Below are 25,091 nucleotides of genomic sequence, written 5' to 3' on the forward strand. Positions count from 1 at the left end.
GAGATACTCAAACCACCCCATCTGGCACCAACAATCATTCTACAGTCAGTCACTTAGATCACATTTCTTCTCCATTCTGATGTTTGGTCTGACCCAAACTGAAGCTCCTGACCAAGTCTGCATTCTTTTATGCATTGAGTTGCTGTCAGATGATTGGCTGATTAAATATTTGAATTAATGAGGTGTACAGGTGTATCTAATAAAGTGGCCACTGAGTGCTTTTGAACTTGCTCCCCATCAGGAATTGGGGCTTCAGAGAGCAGTCATTGAGAAGACAGGAACATGTGCAGCAACCAAAGAATGCAGGGCTAGCAACCAGGATAGCCATACTTACAGTAAATGAGTGCAGCATTATTATATAGTGGCTATGCTTTACAGCACCCATGATCAGGGTTCAATTCCTGTCGCTGTCTGCAAGGAGTTTCTACATTCTCCTCATTACCTCATGGAATTGCTCCAGGTACTTCAGTCCCACATTGCAAATTTGTATGGGTTAGCAAGGGTTAGGAAACTGTGGGCACGCTATGCTTGTGTCAGAAGCGGGCTGTTCCTGACTGGGTTGAAACAATGCACTTCACTGTACATGTATGATGTATATGTGATTAATGAAGTGAATCTTAATTGGCAGATAACTACTTCAAATTACATCTATTTCAATGCACATAACTTAACAAGTAAGGCAGACAAACTGACAACCATGGATTGCTTCTTGGGACTGGAGCCATTAAGAAATGTGCTGAGAGAGAACAGGACTGGCAGCTCAATGTTCTGTGTACCAATGCTTTAGGTGTGACAGAGGAACAGTTAAGAGTGTGTGTGGGGTGGAGGGGGTTGGAGGGACTTTTTGATAAGAAAGGAAACAACAGGTCAAAGGTGGGATATAGGGTGGTTAAGACGGCACAAGTCATGCTTGCTTTTATTAGTCAAAGCACTGAGGTTATAAAACACTAGTTAGACCACATCTAAAGTATTGCAATTTTTTTTTTATAAACACAGAGAGGTGGGTGCCTGGGGTGGTGATAGGGACAGATTTATTAGGGACTTTAAGAGGCATTTAGATAGGCACGTGAATTAAGGGAAATGAAAGGACATGGACATTGTGTAGGCAAAAGGGATTAGTTTAGTTAGACATATGACTACTAATTTAATTGGTTTGGCACAACATTGGTAGCTTGAAGGGCCTGTTCCTTACCTGTGCTCAGGAACATATTCTATGTTTAAGTAATTGAAGTGACAGTTGGGGTCAGCAACTACAATTCTATTAATTTTAAAATAGTTATGGAAAAAGAAAGAACAGGTCCACAGGTTCAAGTTCTGAACTACTGCAGGACTAACTTTTAGGGCATTAGACAGGATCCTCCTGAGTGACTCAAAAGGAACAGCAGCAAGTGCGAGATTTTTAAAAGGGTCATATCAAGAGTCCAGAGGCAGCATGTTCCTGTTAGAGTGAAAGGTAGGCATATTACTTTCAGGAAACCTTGACTAATCAGAGATATTGAGGCTCTGGTAAGGAGAAAAAGGAAGAGTACATCACATTTAGGCAGCTGGGCATGAATGAAATCCCTCGAAGAATATCAAAAATATAAGACCAGGCTTAAGGGGAAAATCAGGAGGGCAAAAAGATAGTATGAAATGAATTTGGCAGGCAGGATTAAAGATATTCCCAATAGGTTCTATAGTCATATTAACAGTAAAAGAGTGACTAGTGAGGCACTGACTCCTCTTGAAGATCATCAGGGCCGAACCAAAGGAGATAGCCAAGATTTTTAATATCTAGTTCTCCTCAGTGTTTACTAAGGAGAGTATCAAGAATACTGAAATAATGAGTGTAATATGTAATAAGTAGTGAAGTCTTGGATCATACTGATATTACAAGGAAGTGGCTGACCAAGTTCCAGGGAAGAAACTGTGCAGGCCTTTGTAGAGACATTTGCTTCATCATTAGTCACTGATGAAGTTCCAGAAGACCAGAGGATGGCCAGTGTCGTTCCATTATCCAAGAGGGGTAGTAGGGATAGGCCAGGGAACCTCAGGCCGGTGAGCCTGACTTTAGTTGCAGGGAAATTGCTGAGGGACAAGATCTAAAATTACTTGGATAGTCAGGGCCCGATCAGGAATAAGCAGTGCGGTTTTGTGTGTGAGAGGTCATGTCCGATGAATCTTAAGGAATTTTTTCGAAGAGGTAACCAAGTGAATAGATGAAGGGAAGGCACTGGATATTGTTTATACAGACTTCAGAAAGGCCTTTGATTAAGCCCTGCATGGTAGGTTGGGTTGGTAACGGGCACACCAGGTCCATGTTCCCACCGGAATTCTGGGCAACCGCCCGCAACCAGTAATCTTGTGCTTCCATCAATACCAGGTAAAACACCATCTGATTGTAGAGGCATGTCGCAGAGGTTCTTTTATTTTCCAGGATACAACCATTCGCTTTGTGGAAGATTTTGCACCCCAGACCTTAAAGATGCGCGCTGAGTTTAAAGGTGCAATGAAAGTGCTTTTTGATCGTGGTTTTAAACCCTCTCTTCTTTCCCCTGTTGATCTACGAATCAAGCTTAACACTGGGAAATACAAATGGTTTAAGTCAGCCAAGGAAGCTGAAGCATTTGGGGCAAGTCTTCCGGCTATCCAGCCATCTTCGGGACCCGATCAGACCTCCTAAAATGGTGGATAAGTACTTCTCGTAGTAAAATTACCTTTTCTGGACTCAGACTTACTTGAATCATTCAGACATTATTCATCGAAACTCTAAGGGCTGTTGACAATCTCTCCCTGGATTTGGTGTGTGTGTAATCTATTTTTTATTGTTGTACAACTTTATCTACAGAGTTCTACAACTGACTTTAACTTGTTTTGGAGGATTGAAGTCTTCAGTGAAGGCCTTCCTGTTTGTTGGTTCACAGTTTAATTGCCGATCTGTTTTTCCTTCTTTTTATATTTATTTATTTTATTATATTTTTTTCTTTTCTTCACCCCTTTTTTTTCTAATTTCTGAATTTTTTTCACTCTTCTCTGTAAATGGTTGATAAATACTCGTCTTGAATTTATAATTTTCCCCTTCCTCTCCTTTTTTTAATCTTTTTTTTCCTTTCTCTTACTTTATTCTTCTATAATTTTTTTCGCTGCCAGGTTAGTTTTGGTCCTCTTCCGATTTTCTCTATATTAAGTTCTATATTCCTGCAGAAGGTGTTCTAATCTGTAGTTATGCTTTTTAGTGCATAAACTAGTTACTATTTGTTATAGTATTTACACGGAACTGCTGTTAATGACATAGATCTGGAAGTTGTATTTGGGTTAATTTTTTTGGTAGAGCTAGCTACTTGTTTTGGTAGCCGTCTAGTTTTGGGTTGTGTGGGTGGGGTGGGTTTTCTGGTTCCAACAACACTCACTGTATATATTATATCTCTTTATTGCTCAGGACATGTATATGTTTTGATTTTACGAATCTATGTTTACATCTCTGCTCCCAGACTGCTATTGTACTGCTTGACTTTTTACATGCCTTCTGCCTTTTATGCATTAGTAATTGATAATGGCTAGTGCACTTAAATTCGTGAGCTGGAATGTAAAGGGATTGAATCACCCTGTTAAAAGGAGGAAGGTATTCTCACATATCAAACAACTCAAAGCTGACATTGCTTTCCTTCAAGAAACTCATATTCGTTGTTCTGATAACTCCCGGCTTTTGTCAAAGTGGGCAGGTCAGCATTTTCATTCATCCTTTACCGCTAAAGCTAGGGGAGTCTCCATTCTTATTAACTCAAATATTCCTTTTGAACTCCATAATAAAATAGCTGATATAAATGGCCATTTTATTATTGTTTCTGGCAAACTATATAACACTAAAGTTGCACTAGCAAACCTGTATGCCCCCAATTTTGATGATGTTAATTTTTTTGAACGGTTTTTTTCCTCACTACCAGACTTAAACTCATACTCTCTTATACTGGGTGGTGACTTTAATTATTGGTTAGATCCTAATTTGGATCGATCGTCCTCTGTTACTAGACCACCTACTAAATCTGCCTTAGATATCCAATCGTTTCTCTCTAATTATGGTATCTCTGATATATGGCGTTTCCTCCATCCTACGGAGAGAGATTATTCTTTTTTCTCACATGTTCACCATACCTTCACTAGAATTGATTATTTCTTACTCAATAACCAACTTATTCCACTTGCCCACTCTTGTGACTATCTCTGACCATGCCCCAATTACTCTCTCTCTCTGAATTTGCCTGGTCTCCTTCCGAGGAATAAACACTGGCGGTTTGATTCAACTTTACTATCGGATGATGATTTTTTAAAATTTATTAAGGATCAGATAACCTTTTATTTTAACACTAATACATCACCTGAAGTGCCATCCCAGATTGTCTGGGATGCCATGAAAGCATATCTGAGGGGGCAAATAATCTCTTACACAGCAAATCTCAACAGAAGATCCCGTGCAGATCGATTAGACCTCACTAACCAGATTAAAGAATTGGATCAAATATATGCCCAAACTAAGAACCCTGAATTATACAAGAAGCGTGTTGAACTCCAAACTAAATTTAACCTTCTGTCCACTCAACCTGTCGAACGCCAACTCCTCAAAAGCAAGACTCACTTTTACATTCATGGGGATAAGTCTGGTAAATTCCTAGCCAATCAGCTGAGGCGTTCCAAAGCCAAACAACATATTACAAAGATCCGGAAGGAGAACGGAGACTTTACATCGGATCATTTAGAAATTAATGACGCATTTAAAAATTTTTATTCTCGGCTTTATTCCTCTGAATCTCTGAATGACAATATCTCTGTTGATCAATTTTTACAGAATCTGAATATCCCCTCACTTTCATCTGATTTCAAAGCCAAACTCAATGTGCCTATGTCATTAGAAGAAATATCTATGGCAATTTCTGCACTGTCCTCAGGGAAATCTCCTGGACCTGATGGGTTCCCTGTAGAATTTTATAAAGCATTCTCTTCTCTTCTTTCTCCTCAGTTACTTTCAGTATTATCTGACTTGTTTAATTACGGCAAATTGCCACCCTCTTTCAGTGAGGCATCTATTATTCTTCTTTTAAAAAAGGGCAAAGACCCAACAGAGTGTTCCTCGTATAGGCCGACCTCTCTGCTCAATGTTGATGTAAAGATCTTAGCTAAAGTTTTGGCTCATAGATTAGAAACCGTCATTCCCTCAATTATCTCTGATGACCAAACAGGCTTTATTAAAAACCGTCTCCCTTTTTTTTAACATTCATTTAATATCTTATACTCACCTCCAACTGGGATTCCTGAATGTGTTATTTCCCTCGATGCGGAGAAAGCATTTGATCGTATAGAGTGGAACTACCTTTTTTGCAGTTTTAGAAAAATTTGACCTTGGCCAAAGTTTCATCTTCTTGGATTCAATTACTGTACCTGTGTCCTACTGCCTCTGTTTTAACCAATTTTCAGAAATCCCAAGTATTTAATCTCAAACGTGGCACCCGCCAGGGATGCCCCTTAAGTCCCTTTCTCTTTGATTTGGCTATGGAACCTCTGGTGATAGCATTTCGAAACTGCCCTGAATTGACTGGGATTTGGAGAGGGGGTGTTGAGCATAAAGTTTCTCTCTATGCTGATGACTTAATACTCTTTCTCTCAAATCCATCTACATCCTTACCTCTAATGTTTTCACTTCTTGACCAGTTTAGCCAGATCTCTGGCTATAAACTTACATAAGAGTGAACTTCTCCCAATTAATAAAGAAGCACAAGAACTTACATTCCGTGATCTCCCTTTTAAAGTAGTCCATAATCAATTTACTTATCTTGGAATTACAGTCACAAGGAAGTTTAAAGATCTCTTTTGTGAAAACTTTGCCAATCTTTCATATGCTATAAAACAGAGTCTGGTACAATGGTCACCTTTATCTATGTCTTTGGTAGGTCATATTAATGTTGTTAAAATGTATGTTCTCCCCAAATTTTTATACCTATTTCAATCTATCACAATTTTTATTCCTAAATCTTTTTTTGATTCCTTAGACTTTATTATTTTGTCATATCTGTGGCAGAATAAGCGCTCTAGAATTAATAAAATCCATCTCCAAAAATCTAAAAAAGAGGGTGGCATGGCTTTACCTAACTTTCGTTTATATTATTGGGCAGCCAATATACGTTGTGCTACCTTTTGGTCTTTTTTCCATAGCCAACCCGAGTGCCCTAACTGGGTGGCAATGGAGTTGAGTTCCACTAAAGATTTATCTATTTCTGCACTTCTTGGCTCTGTACTCCCTAGTAATTTGTCTAGATTAATTGTTAATCCTCTTGTTAGGCACACTTTGCGAATATGGGCTCAGTTTAGGAAATTTTATGGTTTCTATGGTTTTTCCTCTTCTAGTCCTATCTTACATAATCACCTTTTTTTACCTACTATGTATGATTCAACATTCCATGATTGGTATAGGAAGGGCATTAGACATTTTGGAGATCTTTTTATTGATAATCGCTTCACATCTTTTCAACAGCTCTCTGTTAAGTTCAATCTGCCTAATGCCCATTTTTTTTTAGATATCTCCAAGTTAGACACTTTATTAATCCTTTAATTCCTAACTGCCCTGAAATGCCTGAGAAAAATGTTATGGATTTCTTTCTTTCTATTAATCCACTGGGTAAAGGTTTAATATCATTTATTTGTGATAAATTAGCATTCTTACAGCGTGCCCCTGTGGATAAAATTAGAATGGCTTGGGAGCATGATTTAAATATCTCTTTATCTGATGAGACTTGGGACTCGATTCTCAGATCGGTTAATTCAACCTCTCTTTGTGCTCGCCATTGCCTTTTACAGTTTAAGATTGTTCAGAGCCCATATGTCTAAATCTAAATTATCTCGATTTTACCCTAATATTAGTCCTCTTTGTGATAAATGCAAAAGGGGTGAGACCTCTCTTATTCATAAGCCTGTCCTAGCTTAGAGAAATTTTGGAAAGATGTCTTCAAAACTTTATCCTATATTCTGAATCACCACTTAGAACCTAACCCTTTAATTGCTCTGTTTGGTTTTTTGGGTGAGACAGATATACGTTTGAGTTCGACTAAGTGTCGAATATTATCTTTTGCTTCTCTCCTGGCTAGACATTTAATCCTCCTTAGATGGAGAGATGTTGCCCCGTCCACGCATGCTCAATGGCTTAATGATATTATGTCCTGCTTAGACCTTGAAAAAATTCATTATTCAGTTCTTAATTTGGATATAAAGTTCCATACGGTCTGGGGACCTTTTATTGAGTACTTTCCTAACCTTCCTCTTAATTAAGGTTTTTTTTTCGTCCCTTGCTTTCAGCTCTTTTTTTTTGGTAGTAGGCATTATTATCTTCTGTTTTCAAGTGTATTTACAGTTTTGGGGGTTTGAATGTCCTGGTTTATATTCTCTATATTGTGTTGTGGTTGGTCTGGAGTTTTTTTTGTTGCGGGGCTTGGGGAGGATACTAACTTTACATGACTTCAATTTGGGTGCTTTCTCAATTATCTTTTTTGTATTATATTATTATTGTATGTTTATTTTTGCACTGTATTAATTTTCTTCATTTTGGTTTGGGGTTTTCTCTTATCTGTAGTGATGTAGAAAATGCATAAAAAAACCAATTTAAAAAAAAAGAAATATAAAGAGATCTACAGCAAATAGAAGAACTACAGTAGTTTAAAGCAGCAATTTCCCAAGGGCATTCAGAGATTGCTAATAAATGCAAGGCCCAGATCCTGAAGAATGAATAAATAATTTGACCTTTGGACAGCAGAGGGCACTGTTGCATCAATTAAATGACTGAAATTCAAAAAGCTGGGCCAGAGCAAGAAATAAATAACGTTACTGGCAATGACCACATCAATAACTTCAATCTCATTTTGGGTTAGGGATAGGGTGTTTAAATTATCCATTCTGGAGGCAGAAATCTCATCAACAAGATATTTTTAAGTACCCCTGATGGCCACTATCCTATAAATTTAAATGTTTTTTTTAAGAAATACCTGTTTGGAAGATAAAAGAAAAATTGCACCACTGGCAAACATCACATCAGCAATTGTTCTGTAAATCAACCAGACCAACCTATCAAGCTTTACATTTAATGTACAACTCCTTTTAATACCTCACTTCTTAAAAGTTCATAAAAGTTAGTTTAATTCCATTTGCCAGGTTTAATTCCATTTTAATTCCACTTGGCACATTTTCATTTAAAAATACCTTTCAATAGTATGTGGGAAATTACACATTTTGCTCAAAAAGCTTGTAAAAGTGTAGATATTATAAGTGCCGATTATTCTGCTGCCATCACACATACTTGATAGGTGAAGGCATAAACTACATATGTTTTTAAATGGAAGGTGAATTCAGAAATCACATCTGCTTGGGAGCCCTGGAGTAGGATTCCCTAAATTTTGACTTGTAGGTTGTAGTTAGTAAGGAAGGTAAATGCTTTCATTTCAAGAGGACTAGAATATAAAACCAAGGATGTAATGCTGAGGCTTTATAAGGCATCGGCCAGACCACATTTGGAGTATCGTGAGCAGTTTGGGTTCCCTTATCTCAAGAAGAATGTATTAGCATTGGGAGGGTCCAGGAGGTTCATGAGAATGAAAAGGTTCTTACGACAAGCATTTGATGTCTGTGGACTTGTAATCACTTAAGTTTAGAAGAATGTGGGGGGTGGGGGGTACTCATTGAAACAAACCGAATATTGAAAGGCCTACATAGAATGATCGTGCAAAGGATGTTTCTAATAGAGGGCAGGGCCAGACAGCACAGCCTCAGAATATGACGTCTATTTAAAAGAGAGATGAGGAGGAATTTATTTAGCCAGAGGGTGTGAATCTGTGGAATTCAATGCTACAGACAGCTACGAAAGCTAAACCATTGGGTATAGTTAAAATGGAGGTTGATAGGCTCTTGAATAGTAAGGGTGTCAAAGGTTACAGGAGAAGGTAGAATGGCACTGAGAGGGAATGTAAATCAACCATGATCGAATGGCAGAGTAGATTCAAGGGGCCAAATAGCCTAATTCTGCTCTTATATCTTATTGTCTAAGAATGAAATCCCCCAGTGTAATGCTCAGGAATCTCAGAAAGGCTGATCTCTGACACTTGATTCTACTGGGGTTCCCTACTGAATTAGGCACAGGACTTCCACAGTGATCTACCCACACACAGGAAACTAACAAATGCATATCAACAAAAGTATTTGAAAGGCACACTACCACAGAATTTCTGGTATTTAAAGAACAAAATCTGGGCCAAATATTTAAAAATTATTTCCATTCATGTCTTTAAAAAGTGGCATCTAGTTTTTAATTTGTACTCTGAACAACAGAGCACTGAATGACCTATAACCAGATCACAATTGAGAAATAAAGTTTTATATACCTGATATAATTTTTGGAGTTTGGACTTCTACAAACTCCTTTTTGATTAATGTTTCCCGGAACAGTTGGCATACACCAGACTGTAGACGAAAGATGGATTGACTTGTCATAGTCTGTAATAAAGTCAAAGAGGAGATTTTAAAACATCATGATCTACTATCTAATCACTGAAATTTATAACTGGATTTATTTTTCTCAGGCTTTAGTACAACTGTGATCAAAAAGTCTTAATGAACCAATCTTAATAAAGCAGTCAGAATGGAATTCCTAACTGATTAATTTCATACAAATCTGAGATTGTTGAAGATTGCCTCTGTTACAAATGAAAACAATTAGGTGAAATAAAGCAGGAGTCACCAAGGCAAATTATAAAATGGTGACAGAAAATAGTCACCCCTAACTAAAACTATAGCAACTAATGCAAGTTAGCCTGAAAGATTTTCTACAAAATTGATGCATTTTTTTGTTGACAAGTTTATGCACTCAAGCTGGCTACCATATCTAACCAAGGTGCTAGACAACACCACTTTGCTGCCAGTTTCAACTAATTAGGCTTAAGACAGCCTTAGTCTGGAGGAGGCTCAGTCTCCACAAGTGGGGAAGATCTAATTCTGCTCAATGCATCTCCAAACATCACATTTGAACTGACTACAAAAACGGTTGAACTACTGAGGGTGAGAGGTATGACTGCAAAATACAATGCAGTCTTTGGTGCAAGGCACATAAACAATATGCATTTCTAATCATTGACGTAAGCAGTTACACAGAAGATAACGTACAGATGGTTTCCCTTCATGACCACACAAACCTCAGTTGTTGTCATTTAACTTATGAAAATTGTTTCACTTTTCAACAGTTGACCAGAAATCAAGAAAAATACATCCAGAAGATCTGTGGAAGATCAACACTGTGAATGTTTTAGTGTGGAGCCATTCCTTGAACCACAGCAATCGAATAATAATTATCCTAACGGAAGTAAAATATTAACTTATTCCAGCCATGAAGTAACAATAACATTATGCACTCACAATATAGTCTCATTATGACTTTATAAATTATTGTTCTTTTGGACTTGAATTTCAGATAATGTGAACAGGTCTCAATGTTAAATGTGCAGAATTCGCATGCTTATATTTGAGATTTAACCATAGTTTCTAAGTGCTGGTATGGGCCATAATTACTGTTTGGCAAAGAAATAAAGTCTTAAAAATAAAAGATTTTTTTTTAAACTTCTCAGTTACTTTTTTTCCCCATAGGAATCAGCATACCACTAAGTACATTATATAAGAACTGTGTTATTTCCTAGTGTGAGAATTCTACTTTTCTGCTCAGCTCTATGTTATCATGGCAGCCAGTGTCTATGATACTTGAAGAAGAACAGAATCAGATATGTTTCGGACTGAAACAGTGCCCCGCAGTCCACCAAGGATGTGCTGATCGCCAACAGCTCATTCTTGTCTTGACCAAAAGAGAAATAGACAACAATAGGCTCGTGGGAAACAACTGGAAGAGCGGAAGGGAAAAGATTTACAAAAGGCGAATCCCTTACAAGTGGAGAAATTACATTGGGGAATTAAAAAAGGAAGATAAAATAAACAAATAAACCTTTTGTACCCATTTTCACAGAAGATAACCTCTCAGAAATAGTGGTGGACTGCAAGTTGACAGTAAATCAGGCGGTCAAAGAAATTAGCATTAGTTAAAACTTATCAGTGATAACCTTCCTCTTGAGGGTTTTGAAAGTAGCTATGAAGACAGCTAGAAGTAGTTCTCCAAAATGTTATCAATTCTAGAACAGTTCCCACCAATTAGAAGGGAGATAATGTAACCCTACTATTTAAGAAAGAAAGCAGACAACTTTAGACAATAGCCTGGCATCAATGGTGGAAAACTTGCTAGAATCTATTAAGTGGTAACAAAACATTTAGAAATTATGGTACAATTGAGCAGAATCAACATGAAATGAGTGCTCATGAAAGCATCAACTTCTACTCATCTCAACCAAATTAAAATCGGAACCATGGAATTCAATGTAAGACCAAGACCTGCCTGTCAACTTGCAGAATAAATAGAATAGTCTTATTTCAGTCCTACATAGCCCACTTCCTTCCTTAGCGCATTATGACTGTTTCCTGTTGAGGTATACAACTATAAAGCTACCTCACTTTTGCTACAGCTTTCACTGTTTTCACTTTTATATGCTCCGCCCCAAAGAAAAAGTCAGCAACTAGTTTTTGAGTTCAGATTCCTAAAGCTACATTGACAACTTATCTTATTCTCTTCCTGCAAGGAATCCATCCCATTATCCCAATTTCACCAGCTCCGTTTTCATCAGATCAGAAGCTACACTTTTTATTCCACGGCACCAGCCTCCATAGTCAAAATCTCCTCCACTTTGCCCATCCCTTCTTCCATCTATATCCCAAGAGGACTATTCACTCTGCTGTTCATTGCTTCACTCTTCCATTTTCATTGACATCTCTGAGCACATTCCCATACAGCTACAGGAGTAACCGCCGCTCTTTCCAATTCTAGGAACACAAGCACTTCAAGGAGAAATAGCAATCCGCCTGTACTCTCTGAAATTTAGTGTGGAAGGAAACCAGCGATCACAATGAGCTGCTCTGCACTGTAATATCCACACACAGGTTGTGTGATTGTTGCCCAAGGGTGAATCTAAGAGTTGCATCTCCATCACATTCACAGCATGCCTTTGATGTCTTACACTGTAAATAAAGGCTAACATAAGTTGACGAACGATATCTTCATTGTCATGTGAGATATGGTACAGATGCCAGGGCTGAACACTAAATTCAGTCATTTCAGTTAACTTTTCCAGTTCTGATGACATGTAATTGCTGCTCTTCCCACTGTTGGTGCCAGACCTGTTGAGTAATATCAGAATTCTTCAGATCATTCAGATTTCCAGACTTCTTAATCCGGGTTCCAGATTTTCCTCAGTTTAAAGATTAGCTTTCTATGTCACATTCAGATCAAAACATCCAGTGAAGTGTGTTGTTTGCGTTAATGACTAACACAGTCTGCAGGTGTACTGGAGGCAGCCCACAAGGGTTGTTGTGTTTCTGCTGCCAACATGGCATGCCCACAACTTACCGTATGTCTTTAAAATGTGGGAGGAAACCACAGCATGCAGAGGAAACCCACAAGGTTACGGGGAGAATGTGGAAACTCCTCAGCAGTGCTGTCTGACTTGGTGAATATTTCTAACATTTTTTGATTTCAGATTTCCAGCACGTGCACTTTTTTTTTTGTTTTTCAGTCCTTTCTCATCTCTTCTCACACTCTACACTGCTTTGCTACATCAGCAAACTTCTACACCTTACATTTAATTCATTCATTAAGTGACTGCTGCAGAGTTTGGGCATCTGTGGACCTAAAACATACCCTGTAAACCCTAGTGGTCATTGCATCGCAACCTATTTACCTCCACAGTCTTCCATTAAATCATACCAATACTGTCCATTCCAATTCTTGAAAATCTTGTTAGTAGCATGTCATCAAAAGCCTTTTGGAAGTGAAAATACACACCACACCACTCTCTAAATATCATTCATGTATATGCGAATGCTTACAATCTCAACACCATCTTACTGTCACAAAGGCAGTCTCTGGAACATCTATTCTTGATATAGAGCAATTTCCTTCAGCTGAAGGCTGGGAAAAATGTAGCAAACAACTTTTGTTCTGGTAAATTCTGTCCTCCCACTACTGATCAATTAATCTGCTGACAATTGGATGCCACAGTAGTGTAGTAGTTATCGTGATACTATTACAGCTCAGGGCATTCCACAGTTCAGAGTTCAATTTTGGCGCCATTCTGTAAGGAGTTTTGACATCCCTTCCATGAAATGTGTGGGTTTTCCCTGGGTGCTCCAGTTTCCTCCCACAGTCCAAAGACGTTCATTATCACTAAATAACTAAATAAAATCATTTGACCTAAAGAAGAGCCTCTGGAAGCACATAGCAATCATAGCTACTATTAAATCCACAGATTCTGCCACAGATGATACAGAAAGTGCTTTATGGTCAATTGGATGGCTTGTCTGAGCATTGATAATCAACATACAATAATTTTATTGGAGTTCCAAACTAATTTTCATCCAAATCTCAGTGAAGAATTGTTTATAACATTATTGGAGGATGGAGTCTCAGCTGAGAAGTTCTTTAAAGTGTTTCTTCCAGCTGGTACTGACTGTCTGTCTTGAATAAGCCCCCCTCTTGTGTTTCAGCCAGGTGGACCTGGATTGTTTGGGTTTCATATAGTATTGACAACAGTAAAGGATCTATACATTGAGACTAGTAGCAAGTTGCTAAATCTCCTTAACTCTTTCCAACCACCATCTGTTTTCCCTAGGTGAATGTTTTGGTGGACCTTGGCCTTACGGCAAGAAAACCTTATAGGCACCCGGAAGCTACTTGTAGGTACCAACCCAAAAATAGCCTGCATTTGTGATGAATCAGTTCGTGGAGTTTCTGGCCATTGTAATCAGAGCAGCCCTGGTGTTTTTTTCTTAATTTGAGAGACGCTAAAAGTATCTCCAGTTAACTGTACTGCTCACACTATGAGCATCTTGCAGATTTTGCTCCTTAGAAGTCGTCAGATAGTCGAGGCACTGTTTGAGAATCCTACCTCGATGCATCATGGCTTAGTGTGGTAACTCCTCTACCCGTGGCCACAGTTCAACACATCAGAGAAACAAGCATCCCCTCCATGAACTCCGTCTACACTCCTTGCTACCACTGTAAGGCAGACACTACAATCAAAAGCCCCACCCATCCTGAATATTCTTTCTTCTTCCCTCTTGCACCAGGTAGTAGATATAAAAGCCAGAAATCATTTACCACCAGGCTTAAGGATAGCTTCTACCCTGATTGGTTTCTTATAACAATAATCAGAATCAGGTTTAACGTCACTGGCATGTTGTGAAATTTGTTATTTTGCAGCAGCAGTACATTGCAACATGATTAAAAAAAAAACCCACTATAAATGACGATAGATAAGTAAATAGATATATTAAATAAGCAATGCAAAAAGAGAGGGAAAAATAGTGAGGTAGCGTTCATGGGTTCATCGTCCATTCCGAAATCTGATCACAGAAAGGAAGAAGCTGTTTCTGACACATTTGAGTGTGTGCCTTCAGGCTCCTGTACCTCTTCACTGATGGCACCAATGAGAAGAGGGCTTGTCCTGGATGATGGAGGTCCTTAATGGTGGTTGCTACCTGTTGGAGGCATCACTTTTTTAAGATGTCCTCAATGTTTGGGAGGCTAGTGCTCATGATGAGGCTAGCTGAGTTTACAACTATCTGCAGTTTTTTTCCAATCCTGTGCAGTGGCCCTTCCATAAATGGTGATAAAGCCAGTTAGAATGTTCTCCACGGTACATCTGTAGAAATTTGAAAGTCTTTGATGACTATCAAGTTTCCTGAAACTCCTAATGCAATATTGCCACTGTTGTGTCTTTTTGTAATATGTTGGACCCAGGAAAGATCTTCAGTGATGTTGATACCCTGGAACTTGAAACTGCTCACCCTTTCCTTTCCCTTGATGAGGACTGGTGTGTATTCTTTCAACATTTCCTTCCTGAAGTCCACCATCAATTTCTTGGTCCTACTGACGTTGAGTGTAAGGTTGGTGTTACAACACTACTCAACCACCTGGTCTATCTCGCTCCTGTATCATCTGAAATTCTGACAATAATACTTGTGTCATTGGCAAATTTATAGATGGCCTTTAAGCTGTGCCTAGCCACACAACTGTGCGAGTAAATAGAGCAGAGTAGTGGGCTCAACATGCATCCTTGAGGTGCACCAGTGTTGATTGTCGGTGAAGAGGAGATGGTATTTCCAATCTGCAATGACAGTGGTCTCCCATGAGGAAGTTAAGGATTCAGTTGCAGAGTGAGGTACAGATATGCAGGCTTTGGAGCTTGCTGATTAGAACTGAGGGTATGACTGTGTTGAATGCTGAGTTGTAATCAATAAACAACAGCATAGGTATTGCTATTATCCAGGTGATCCAAGGCCTGGTGGAGAGACAGTGAGATTGCATCCATTGTAGACCTACTGTGACGATAGGCAAATTGCAGTGGGTCCAGGTCCTTGCTTTGGCAGGAGTTGATTCTGGCAGTGACCAACCTCTCAAAGTACGTCATCACAGCAGATGAGAGTGCCACTGGATGATAGTCATTGAGGCAGCTCACCCTGTTCATCTTGGGCACTGGTATGATTGTCACAATTTTGAAGCAGGTGGGAACTTTCAGCTGTAGCAGTAGAAGTTTAAAGATGTCCTTGAGCACTCCCATCAGTAGGGTTTATAGAGCCCGATCGAGTCCGTACATCATCAGGGCTTGACGTCTTGCGAGGATTCACCTTTTTGAAAGACACTCAGACATTGGCCTCCGAAAGAGTTTGCAGGGTCGCCAGATGCTGCAGGGATATACACATATTCCCCCTTTCAAAGTGTGCATAAAAGGTGGGAGTAAAGCATCTTTATAGGTATCTGTTAGCCTCGTGAGACCATAGATTTGCACCTTGGAAGGTTTCCAGGCCGCAGACTTGGGCAGGGTTCTATGGGAGACCGGCAGTTGCCACCCACCGATGTTGTCCAAGGGAAGGGCACTAGGAGCTTGGCACCGGTGTTGTTAAGTGCCTTGCTCAAGGACACAAACATGCTGCCTCGGCTGAGGCTCGAACCAGTGACCTTCAGATTACTAGTCCGATTACTTATCCATTAGGCCACTCTTACCCTTGCTGAAGTCCACAATCAGCTCTTTAGTCTTACTCATGTTGCTGCGACACCACTCAGCTAGCAGGTATATCTCATGCCTGTACGCCCTCTTCACTCTATCTAAGATTCTGCCAACAATGTGCATCTGATTCAGCTTTTAACTTCAATTGGAATTGCTTTTATCGCTATTAGCCTTCTGTAGGTCGTACCTGCACTTCTTACATAGTTCTGGATTACTGGTTTTGAATGCCACGTATCTAGTCCTCAGCAGACTACGAATCACCTGATGCATCCACACCTTTTGGTTTGGGTATGTCTGGTATGCACACATTCACCCACACAGGTTTTGAAGAAGTCAGTGACAATTGTGTGTATTCATTCAGGCTCGAAGATGAGCCCCTCAATATTGTCCAGAAAACTGACTCAAAGCAGTCCTGTAAGTGTTCCTCCACCTCCCTTGACCATACCTTCTTGGTCCTCACCACTGGTGCTGCAGTCTTCAATCTCTGCCTATATGCTGGGTGTAAAAGTACAGCCAGGTGATCGGACTTTCCAAACTGTGGGCACAGGGTGGCACTGTAAGCATTCCTGATGGTGGTATAACCCACTGGTGGTCAAGTGTATTGACTTCTCTGGTATCAAGGTGATATGATCGTAGTAGCTGTTCAGACTTCTTCAAGCTGGCTTGGTTGAAATCCCCTGCAATGACAGGGAAGGTATACTGTATCCTAGCTGCTGATCACGGTACTCAGCTCCAGCTACTGACATTGGCCTCAGGTTTAATGTATATTGCTACCAGGATGATGGCAGAAAACTCCCCGGGCAGATAAATAAGATGGACTCTTGACCTTATAATCCACTTCGCTCCATAGCTGTTTAGCTTTATTCTGCATCTATTGATGAATTACCTCAATGTACTGTGAAGTGATATACAAAACAGCTTTTCACTGCACCTCTGAGTTTGCAACAATAATAAACCAATCCCAATCAATCAGGCAGATAACTGGGAAAATTCATACCTGTAAGCATTCCATGACAAGCAAGTTAACTTTACACTGATTTACTGGCTGCATCAGTTATATGGGGATTCTATAACAACAATTACTGGATTACTTCAACATATGACAAAAGAAATATGAAAAGAGGACTAATGTGAAAATCTGGACAAGAGTGAAATTTGTAAAATTGGTTATATGGTGGAAGGAAGCACAAATGGGAGGAGCTCAACTCAATTACGCAAGTCATGTTCCATGATAAGGACCAATGTGGTGAAGAAGAAACCTGGACAAATGATAGGCAACTGAAATTAAATGCAGCAATAAAGACCATGGATTATTAATGATGAAGCAAATGTTAAGAAGGCTGGTGAACAATGCACAATGTAGCTTACCCTTAGATCAATTATTCGATTATCAAGTCTTGTATCTTGGTTGACAGTGGCCCGTCCTTCCTTTATAGAAAAATTAGAACATATATCAAACAATCAACATTGAATACTAGTAGCTTGATCTTATACCTTTAGAGATGGATAATTCTTTCTCCCTAGTCCCAATATTTAAAAACTACACAACAAAATCTGTAAATTAACATGCAAAATTTGGCCAACCCCTATTTGTTAAAGTTTGACGAAAGCTATTGATGTTGACCTTCCTGTTGTTACCCATTGAAATGAATTGATTAGTATTAGAGTTATGATCAAAGACCTGTCATTAGTTCAGTGCATAAACAGGACAATAATAATGACCAAGGAATCATCTAATCTATTTCCTGCATTTAATATGGCAAGCAGGAAAAGCTATTATTGTTTCAACAACAATCTGCATCTTATCAGAGTTCTGTAATATACAATGCCCTTATCTTAAATATATCAACGTTTTAAGTTTTTTTTAAATTGACCACATACAGCTGCATTTTTAAGAGTTTAAATTAAGCTTCTCCAGCTCACTAGATAGACTGCCCCACAGGCCTTCATTTGTCTTCATTATTTATGGAGAGGAATATTTTTATTTTTCAATAAAAAATACTTGAAGACATCAATAAGCATTAATAATCAACATAATTTTATCTGGAGCTCCAAAACTAATTTTCATTTATATATCAGTGAAGAATTGCTTGTAACATTATTGGAGAATGGAGGTTCAATTGAGGAATTCTTTGAAGTACTCTTCCAGCAGGCAATAAATATCTATCTTTAATAAGCTTCCTTGCCAATTCTCTGAGAATTAGCTGTCATCATCACCTTCAATTTTCACATAAAGTCAAAATTAACACACCAAATAGAGCCGTTATAAAAGCAGTAAATCATAACTGTTCAAAAATGTATTCATCTTAAATTTACAGGTAAAATACAATTAAAAATAATGCCCAATTTAATTTGCTCCTCAAGGATCTAATATTAGAACAAATCCTAATTAATAGTGTCAATCTCCGTGAGAACAACTGAACTATCTTATTCCAGCATCTGCAGATTTCCTCGTGTTTGTTGTATCTTATCTGGGTGAAGACTTTAAATTATATTACCGCATTAAGATATTTTTGGGTGTGAAAGGGTGAGGTCAGGGTTGCCATGGTGAAACCTTAATCTATCTGCCACCAGAAGGCTGTGTGCTTATACCCATGCTCTACTAGCTTTACACATACGACCGTATGGCTAAGTAGAGCTCCAATGCCATATTTAAGTTTGCTGATGACACCACTGTAGCAGGTCGAATTAAAGGTGGTGGTGAATCAGCATATAGGAAGGAGATTGAAAATATGGCTGAGTGGTGCCACAACACTAGCCTCTTACTCATTGTCAACAAGACCAAGGAGTTGATAATTGACTTCAAGAGGAGGAAACTGGAGGTCCATCAGCCAACTGAAGATGGAAAAAGTCAACAACTTTAAATCCCTTGGTATTATTTCAGAGGCACAATATGCAAGTGCGATTACAAAGAAAGCACAGCAATGCCTCTAGTTCCTTAAGAATTTGTGAAGATTTGGCATGACGCCTAACATTCTGACAAACTTCTATAGAGGACTGGTTGCATCACAAACTGGTATGGAAATTTCAATGCCTTTGAATGGAAAATCCTACAAAAAGTAGTGGATATTGCCCAGTGCATCCCTCCCCACCAATAAGCACACGTGCACAGAGCACTCTTGCAGGAAAGCAGCATCCATCATCGGGGACCCCCACCACCAAGGCCATGTCCACTTCTCACTGCTGCTATCAGGAAGAGGGTACAAGAACTTCAGGACTTGCACCACCAGGCTCAGGAACAGTTATTACTCTTCATCCATCAGGCTCCTGAATCAGTGGGGGAATAACTTCACACATCATCATTTGCCCACAACCAATGGACTCACTTTTAAGGACTCTTCATCTCATGTCTTCAATATGTATTGCTTATTTATTATTATCTCATTTTTTCCCCTTTCTTTTTGTATTTGCATAGTTTGTGGTCTTTTGACACTGATTGTCCACCCTGTTGGTGCAGTCTCTCATTGATTCTATTATGGATATTGGATTTATTGAATATGCCTGCAAGAAAATGAATCTCAGGGATGTATATGGTGACATATATGTACTTCAATAATAAATTCACCTTGAACTTTTTGAATATAGATTGATTGATTGATTAATGCTTGTAGATAGAGAGAAAACACACAAGAGCAAAAGTTGTAAAATGGAGGTTGAAGTTGTTACAGAAAACTGAACCAAAAATTGAATGCTTAATAAACTAGACAAGTCTGTGGAGAGAAATACAAGTAGTCAGCCTTCCAGGAGTCATGGCTGCTCTTACACTAAGATTTCTACCATTTTCTTATCTTCTTCATTTTCAGATAAAAGATAGAATTGTGCTGGGAAGAGCACAGAAAAAAAAATAGATGGATGCTATCAGTACCCGAAAATTGCAGGTTTGAGGAAAAGTTAAGAACGTTTTTTTTGGAATAGATTTTCATGAAGTAGAGTAAACTGAGGAGAAGCAATTCAAATGTTTACAATTATAAGGGTGCTGCGCAGAATAAAAAGTATTTTCATTAGCAGGGTTCTGAGAAACAGAGGTAATGGTTTAAAGTAATTGATGGAATGATTGGAGAAAGCAGGAAACAATTTGGTTTTCCCATAAAACATTGGGGTCTGGAAATATTTGCCTGAAAGTATGATACAAACTCATTACATTTAAAGAGTACTTAAATGTCAAGCTGTATGGATGTGCTGAAAAGTAGGATCACATTGGTTATCTTTTACTATTAACATTTGGAATAAATTTACCATTTCAGAGAGGTATCCCGGGATATGTAAATATGACAATGGCACAACACACTAAAGCATAATACTGTAACTAATGCTTCAATAAAACAATGAAAAGGCCAAGAGGAAGATAAAACTGAAATTTCAGACTCTAGGAAGATATGAATGGATGAACTGATCAGCAATTTTGAACAATGAATTGAAATACTTTACATCAACTATGAATTCGGTAATGATTGACTGAAAACATCCGTCTGCAACTTGTGTAAGTTTATACATCTTGACTAAATAGAGGGGATGTGAAGTATACATTCCATGATTTTTACACCAGTGATATGATCTGTCTGCATTAATTTTTGTAGGCATTCAGTTCTGTTCAAACAATTAAATCTAACAAACTACTGAAGGAACTAATAGAGTTTGACATTTTAATCTATATGCAATGTATTTGTTATGCTTTGAACAACATTGAAACAAAGTAAAGAATGCTAAAAATACAGCACTGAAATTATCTAACTCACCTCATCACCTGCCTCGGGTCTTATTGCGTCATCCAGCTGCAAAGGTAGGCGTGGCTCAGCTGCACTTACAACAAAGATCTGAAAGCAAATGATGCCATAATTATTAGGATAGTAACAACATGACAGGGTGGACAAAACCATTCATTGGAATAACTTTACAACTGAAAGATCTCAGGTGTAGCAAATTGAATTTGTACTTTAAGTAGACATGTGGTTCCCAAATATATATCATAGAAAGCAGAACATTAACTAGCATAGATTTTTTAAAGCAATACAGAAAACACTGGGATGCTTGGTTCAATGTAGAATAATTAAAAGAGCACATTAAAGTCTTATTTGAGGTCCAGTTTGGATCCCTACCTCAAAACATTTTACAATATATTGATGATTGTAATGCTGTTTTTGCCTATATTCATGCAGAACTCCAAAATTTCCTCATACATTCTTTGTGTCCTTTTCTTTCTGTATCTCCTTATTTCTGGGACATATTGCGCCAAATATCCATTACAAACTTACAGACTAACACAGGCATCCTGAGTATACTTTCTCCAAATCTACTTCCTGCAATGATTCTATTGCATTCTTCTAGTCTCCCTGTCTCCTTCATATCTACACCAAGGAGTAGACTTTCCACAGATGTGTTCTTTACTTGTGATTTCCCTTCTACTACAGTTAATAACACAAGGACAGCTCAAATAGTTCCCATACCTTCGCTTCTTGACAAGCCAATATGCAGGTCAATGAACTTGCATGACAATTATTAATTATTTCACTTATCATAGATGCTGCCCGCTTTTCACTGAATTGTTATTTGGATGTTTAAGGAAATAACAAAAAAATCATCAAAGAATGTATTTTTAAGGTCATGACCACATCAAGCTGCATTATTATTCAGCAGTTAACTCAGCGTATATAACACATGCTACAGCTTTAGAAGCTACTTACTTTGACAATATGGAGCTCAACATCACGCTGGGAACAGCTCTCTATTTTCTGGTCCACCTTCCGAACATAACCTTCCACATCCACAATACTCTCTTTGCTAATGCTACACATAAAATAGTATGAAATAAGTAAGTATTTCCAAACTATAAGTTGTTTTATGAAAGACAGCTTTACAAAATATTTGAAATATTTCCGTGCCAGATTATGACTAACCAAATGCAAAAAATCAGACAATGGTATGCATACATTTCTTGTCATTCAAGCATATTAAAATGATCTAATCAATCTTTACTTCAGATACTTTTGCACTTTTTTTCCAAATAAGCATTCCTTCCTGCATTGTTCATTTTACAATCACAACATTGTGGAATAACCTGTGGATCTGAGACAGCCAGTGGCAAAGTTGTGCATGTAGTATCGCAGGATGGATGAACAGAGAGGAAGTGACTGTGTACACAAAAGAATGCACACATAGGTTATACCAACAAAAGCATTAGGGTTAGTGACATCACTGCCATGGAATAATTAAGAGAAAAGAGAAAGCAAATTAAGTAATTTTCAACTATTAACTATTTGTGGATCCACATACTTGTGAAGCCAACTGTTAATTATTGGGAATATCATTAGCTCTTCTTGGGCCCACTTAGGTTTTGTCAGTGGAATGAAAATTTTTTCATCCAAACTGGGACAAAGCTCGAAAGCCACAAGAAAACAGAACTGGATGGATTACTTGCAAGTGACTCAAGCAGTGCAAAAGACAATGGTAAAACCTGATCTGTCAAAACTAAAAAAAACCCCTCCTTACTAACATCTGGGGGCTTGTGCCAAAACTGGTAAGCTGTCATCAGCAAAAGCCCACATAGTCATACTCACAAATCCTACCTTACACTAAATATACCAAACACCTTCAAATCCATCCGTGGCTAGGTCCTATTTCACCAGCAGGACGGACCCAACAGAGGCAACAACACAAGAGTCAGGAGGAAACTTCCCTGGAAGTTTTCAATAACAATGCTGGATATCATAGTATCATGCTATGCTTCTATATTGTACCATGGAGGGCATTCTGACAGGCTGCATCACTACCTGGTATAGGTGGGTCTACTGTACAGAACTGAAAGAAGCTACAGAAAGTTGTAAAATTAGTCAGCTCCACCTTGGGTACCAGCTTCCGTAGTATTGACACATCTTCAAGGAATGGTGCCTCAGAAAGGCGATGTTCATTTTTAAGGACCCCCATCACCCAGGGCATGTCCTCTTCTCATTGTTACCATCAGGAAGGAGGTACAGAAGCCTGAGTGCACACACTCAATGATTCAGGAACAGCTTCTTCTCCTCTGTCATGCAATTTCTAAATGGCTATTGAACACTACCTCACTTTTTTAAAATATATATTACTTCTGTTTCAGCACCATTTTCAATCTATTATGCATAAATAAATTTACTGAAATTTATTTACTTTCTTTCTATACTGTCATGTATTGCATTGTTTCATGACACACGATTGTGATAATCGGATTCTGATTCTGCTTGGGCAAGGTATCCTTTTGCTAATTACCACCAATCATTCTTCAATAGCTGAGGAATTCATTTTATTCCATGTAGAACACCACTTGGTGACACTTCATGAACTGAAGTGCACGTGGATGTAATCACAAGGAAGGTGCACCAGTACCTTCACTTTCATAGAAGGTGGAGTCTCATTATGTCACCAAACACTTTTAATCTTCTACAGATGTACTGTTGAAAGTACTTTGACTGATTACACTATATCCTGGTACGACAATCTGAAATGCGGAGTAACACCAAAAGCTGCAGAGAGTAGTGGACTCAGCCACTACATCACTAGCACATTTCTCCCCACCACTGGAAGTAACTACATGAGGCGCTGCCTCAAAAAGGAAAGATCTATCATTGAAGATCCCCATTATCCAGGCCATGCCATCTTCTTGCAGCTACCATTGGGCAGGAAGTACAAAAGCTCAGGTCCCACACCACCAGATTCAAGAACAGCTATTTCCTTTCATTTGGATCTCCAAGCAACCTGTATAAGCCTCATTACCACCTCAACATAGCAACACTGTGACTTTGTTTGATTTGTCATAAATGTGTTCTTTCTTGTTGAAATAGTTTTCCTTATGATTGTTGTGTATCTGAGGATGTGGCTGTGATATACTGCAAATAAGCTTTTTATTGTATCTGTACACACATGTACTTAAGGAAATAAACTCAACTTTGAAATAAGCACCAAGAGCAGCAAAAGCAAGGAAAATATTCTAGGAGAGCTAGCTGGGTGGGATGGGACAGGACAGAGCGAGTGGGGTGAGGAAGGGATCCCAATGCCCATTACCAAGAATAATTAAGTGGCATCATGACTGACCATGTTGGCCTGGTGTTAAAAGACATTTGATGCTAATTGGAGGTGCGGCTGATGAAAAGGGTATCAACAAAATGGGAAAACTAACTTGATATTTTCTTCACTGAAGTTCAACGTAAATTTATTTTGAAAGCATGTGTATGTTACTATATACTATCCTGAGATTCAGAAAAACAATAGTATTAGCAAAAAAAAAAAAACTGCAAATAAACAAGGACTAAGAACAACTAATGTGCTTAAGACAAACACTTCTGTCTATGACAGCACCAGTGTGAGTGATCCCCATAGCCTTTGTGGAGACCAAATCCTGTTTTCACAGTGAAAATACACTTCATCGTACTGTATATTATCATACTACCTTCACACTAAATAAATCTAGAAGTCTAGGGCTAGGGTTGCGTAAAGCATTGTAGGTCATCAGCAGCGGAATTTATTCAAGCATATCCTGTAACACATGCCCAACTCTACTATCACCAACAAACCAGCAGAGCAACCCTGGTTCCAATGAAGAGTGCAGGAGCAGCAACAGATACACCTCAGCATGAGGGATCAACCTGGTGAAGCTACAGTACAAGACAACACAAACAGCATACAATAGACATCCATAACAAATCAGATGCTGCCACTTTCAACGGTGGTGGACAATTAAATGACTCAGTGCAGGAGCAGGCTCCACAAACATCTTCATTCAACTAACAATATCTCCATTTTCAACTATATGGAAGTGCAACACCAAAATAGAAGGAGCCTCCACAGCGGGAGATTGGGGTGCAGGTCTATAGCTCTCTCTATGCGGTAAGTAAGGTGTAAAGAAAGTGCTTGGCGTACATGTCTTCATCGGTCAGAATATTGAGTGTACATGTCAGGAAG

At 38.6% G+C, this 25,091-nt stretch overlaps 1 protein-coding gene across 1 annotated transcript in view; it reads right to left on the reverse strand.

Annotated features, from left to right (window-relative positions):
* dars1 (aspartyl-tRNA synthetase 1) overlaps positions 1-25,091 on the reverse strand; it is a 97,750-nt gene that overhangs the window by 25,810 nt on the left and 46,849 nt on the right. Inside the window, exons 7-10 of the mRNA XM_059970233.1 lie at positions 21,845-21,947; positions 20,900-20,977; positions 17,532-17,591; positions 9,393-9,504 (exon numbers count right to left, since the gene is read on the reverse strand). Of these exons, the coding sequence (XP_059826216.1) occupies positions 9,393-9,504; positions 17,532-17,591; positions 20,900-20,977; positions 21,845-21,947 (353 nt within the window). The remainder of the gene's footprint in view (positions 1-9,392; positions 9,505-17,531; positions 17,592-20,899; positions 20,978-21,844; positions 21,948-25,091) is intronic.

This window comes from Hypanus sabinus, chromosome 5, assembly GCF_030144855.1.
Source record: "Hypanus sabinus isolate sHypSab1 chromosome 5, sHypSab1.hap1, whole genome shotgun sequence".
NCBI classification, from domain to species: Eukaryota; Metazoa; Chordata; class Chondrichthyes; order Myliobatiformes; family Dasyatidae; genus Hypanus; species Hypanus sabinus.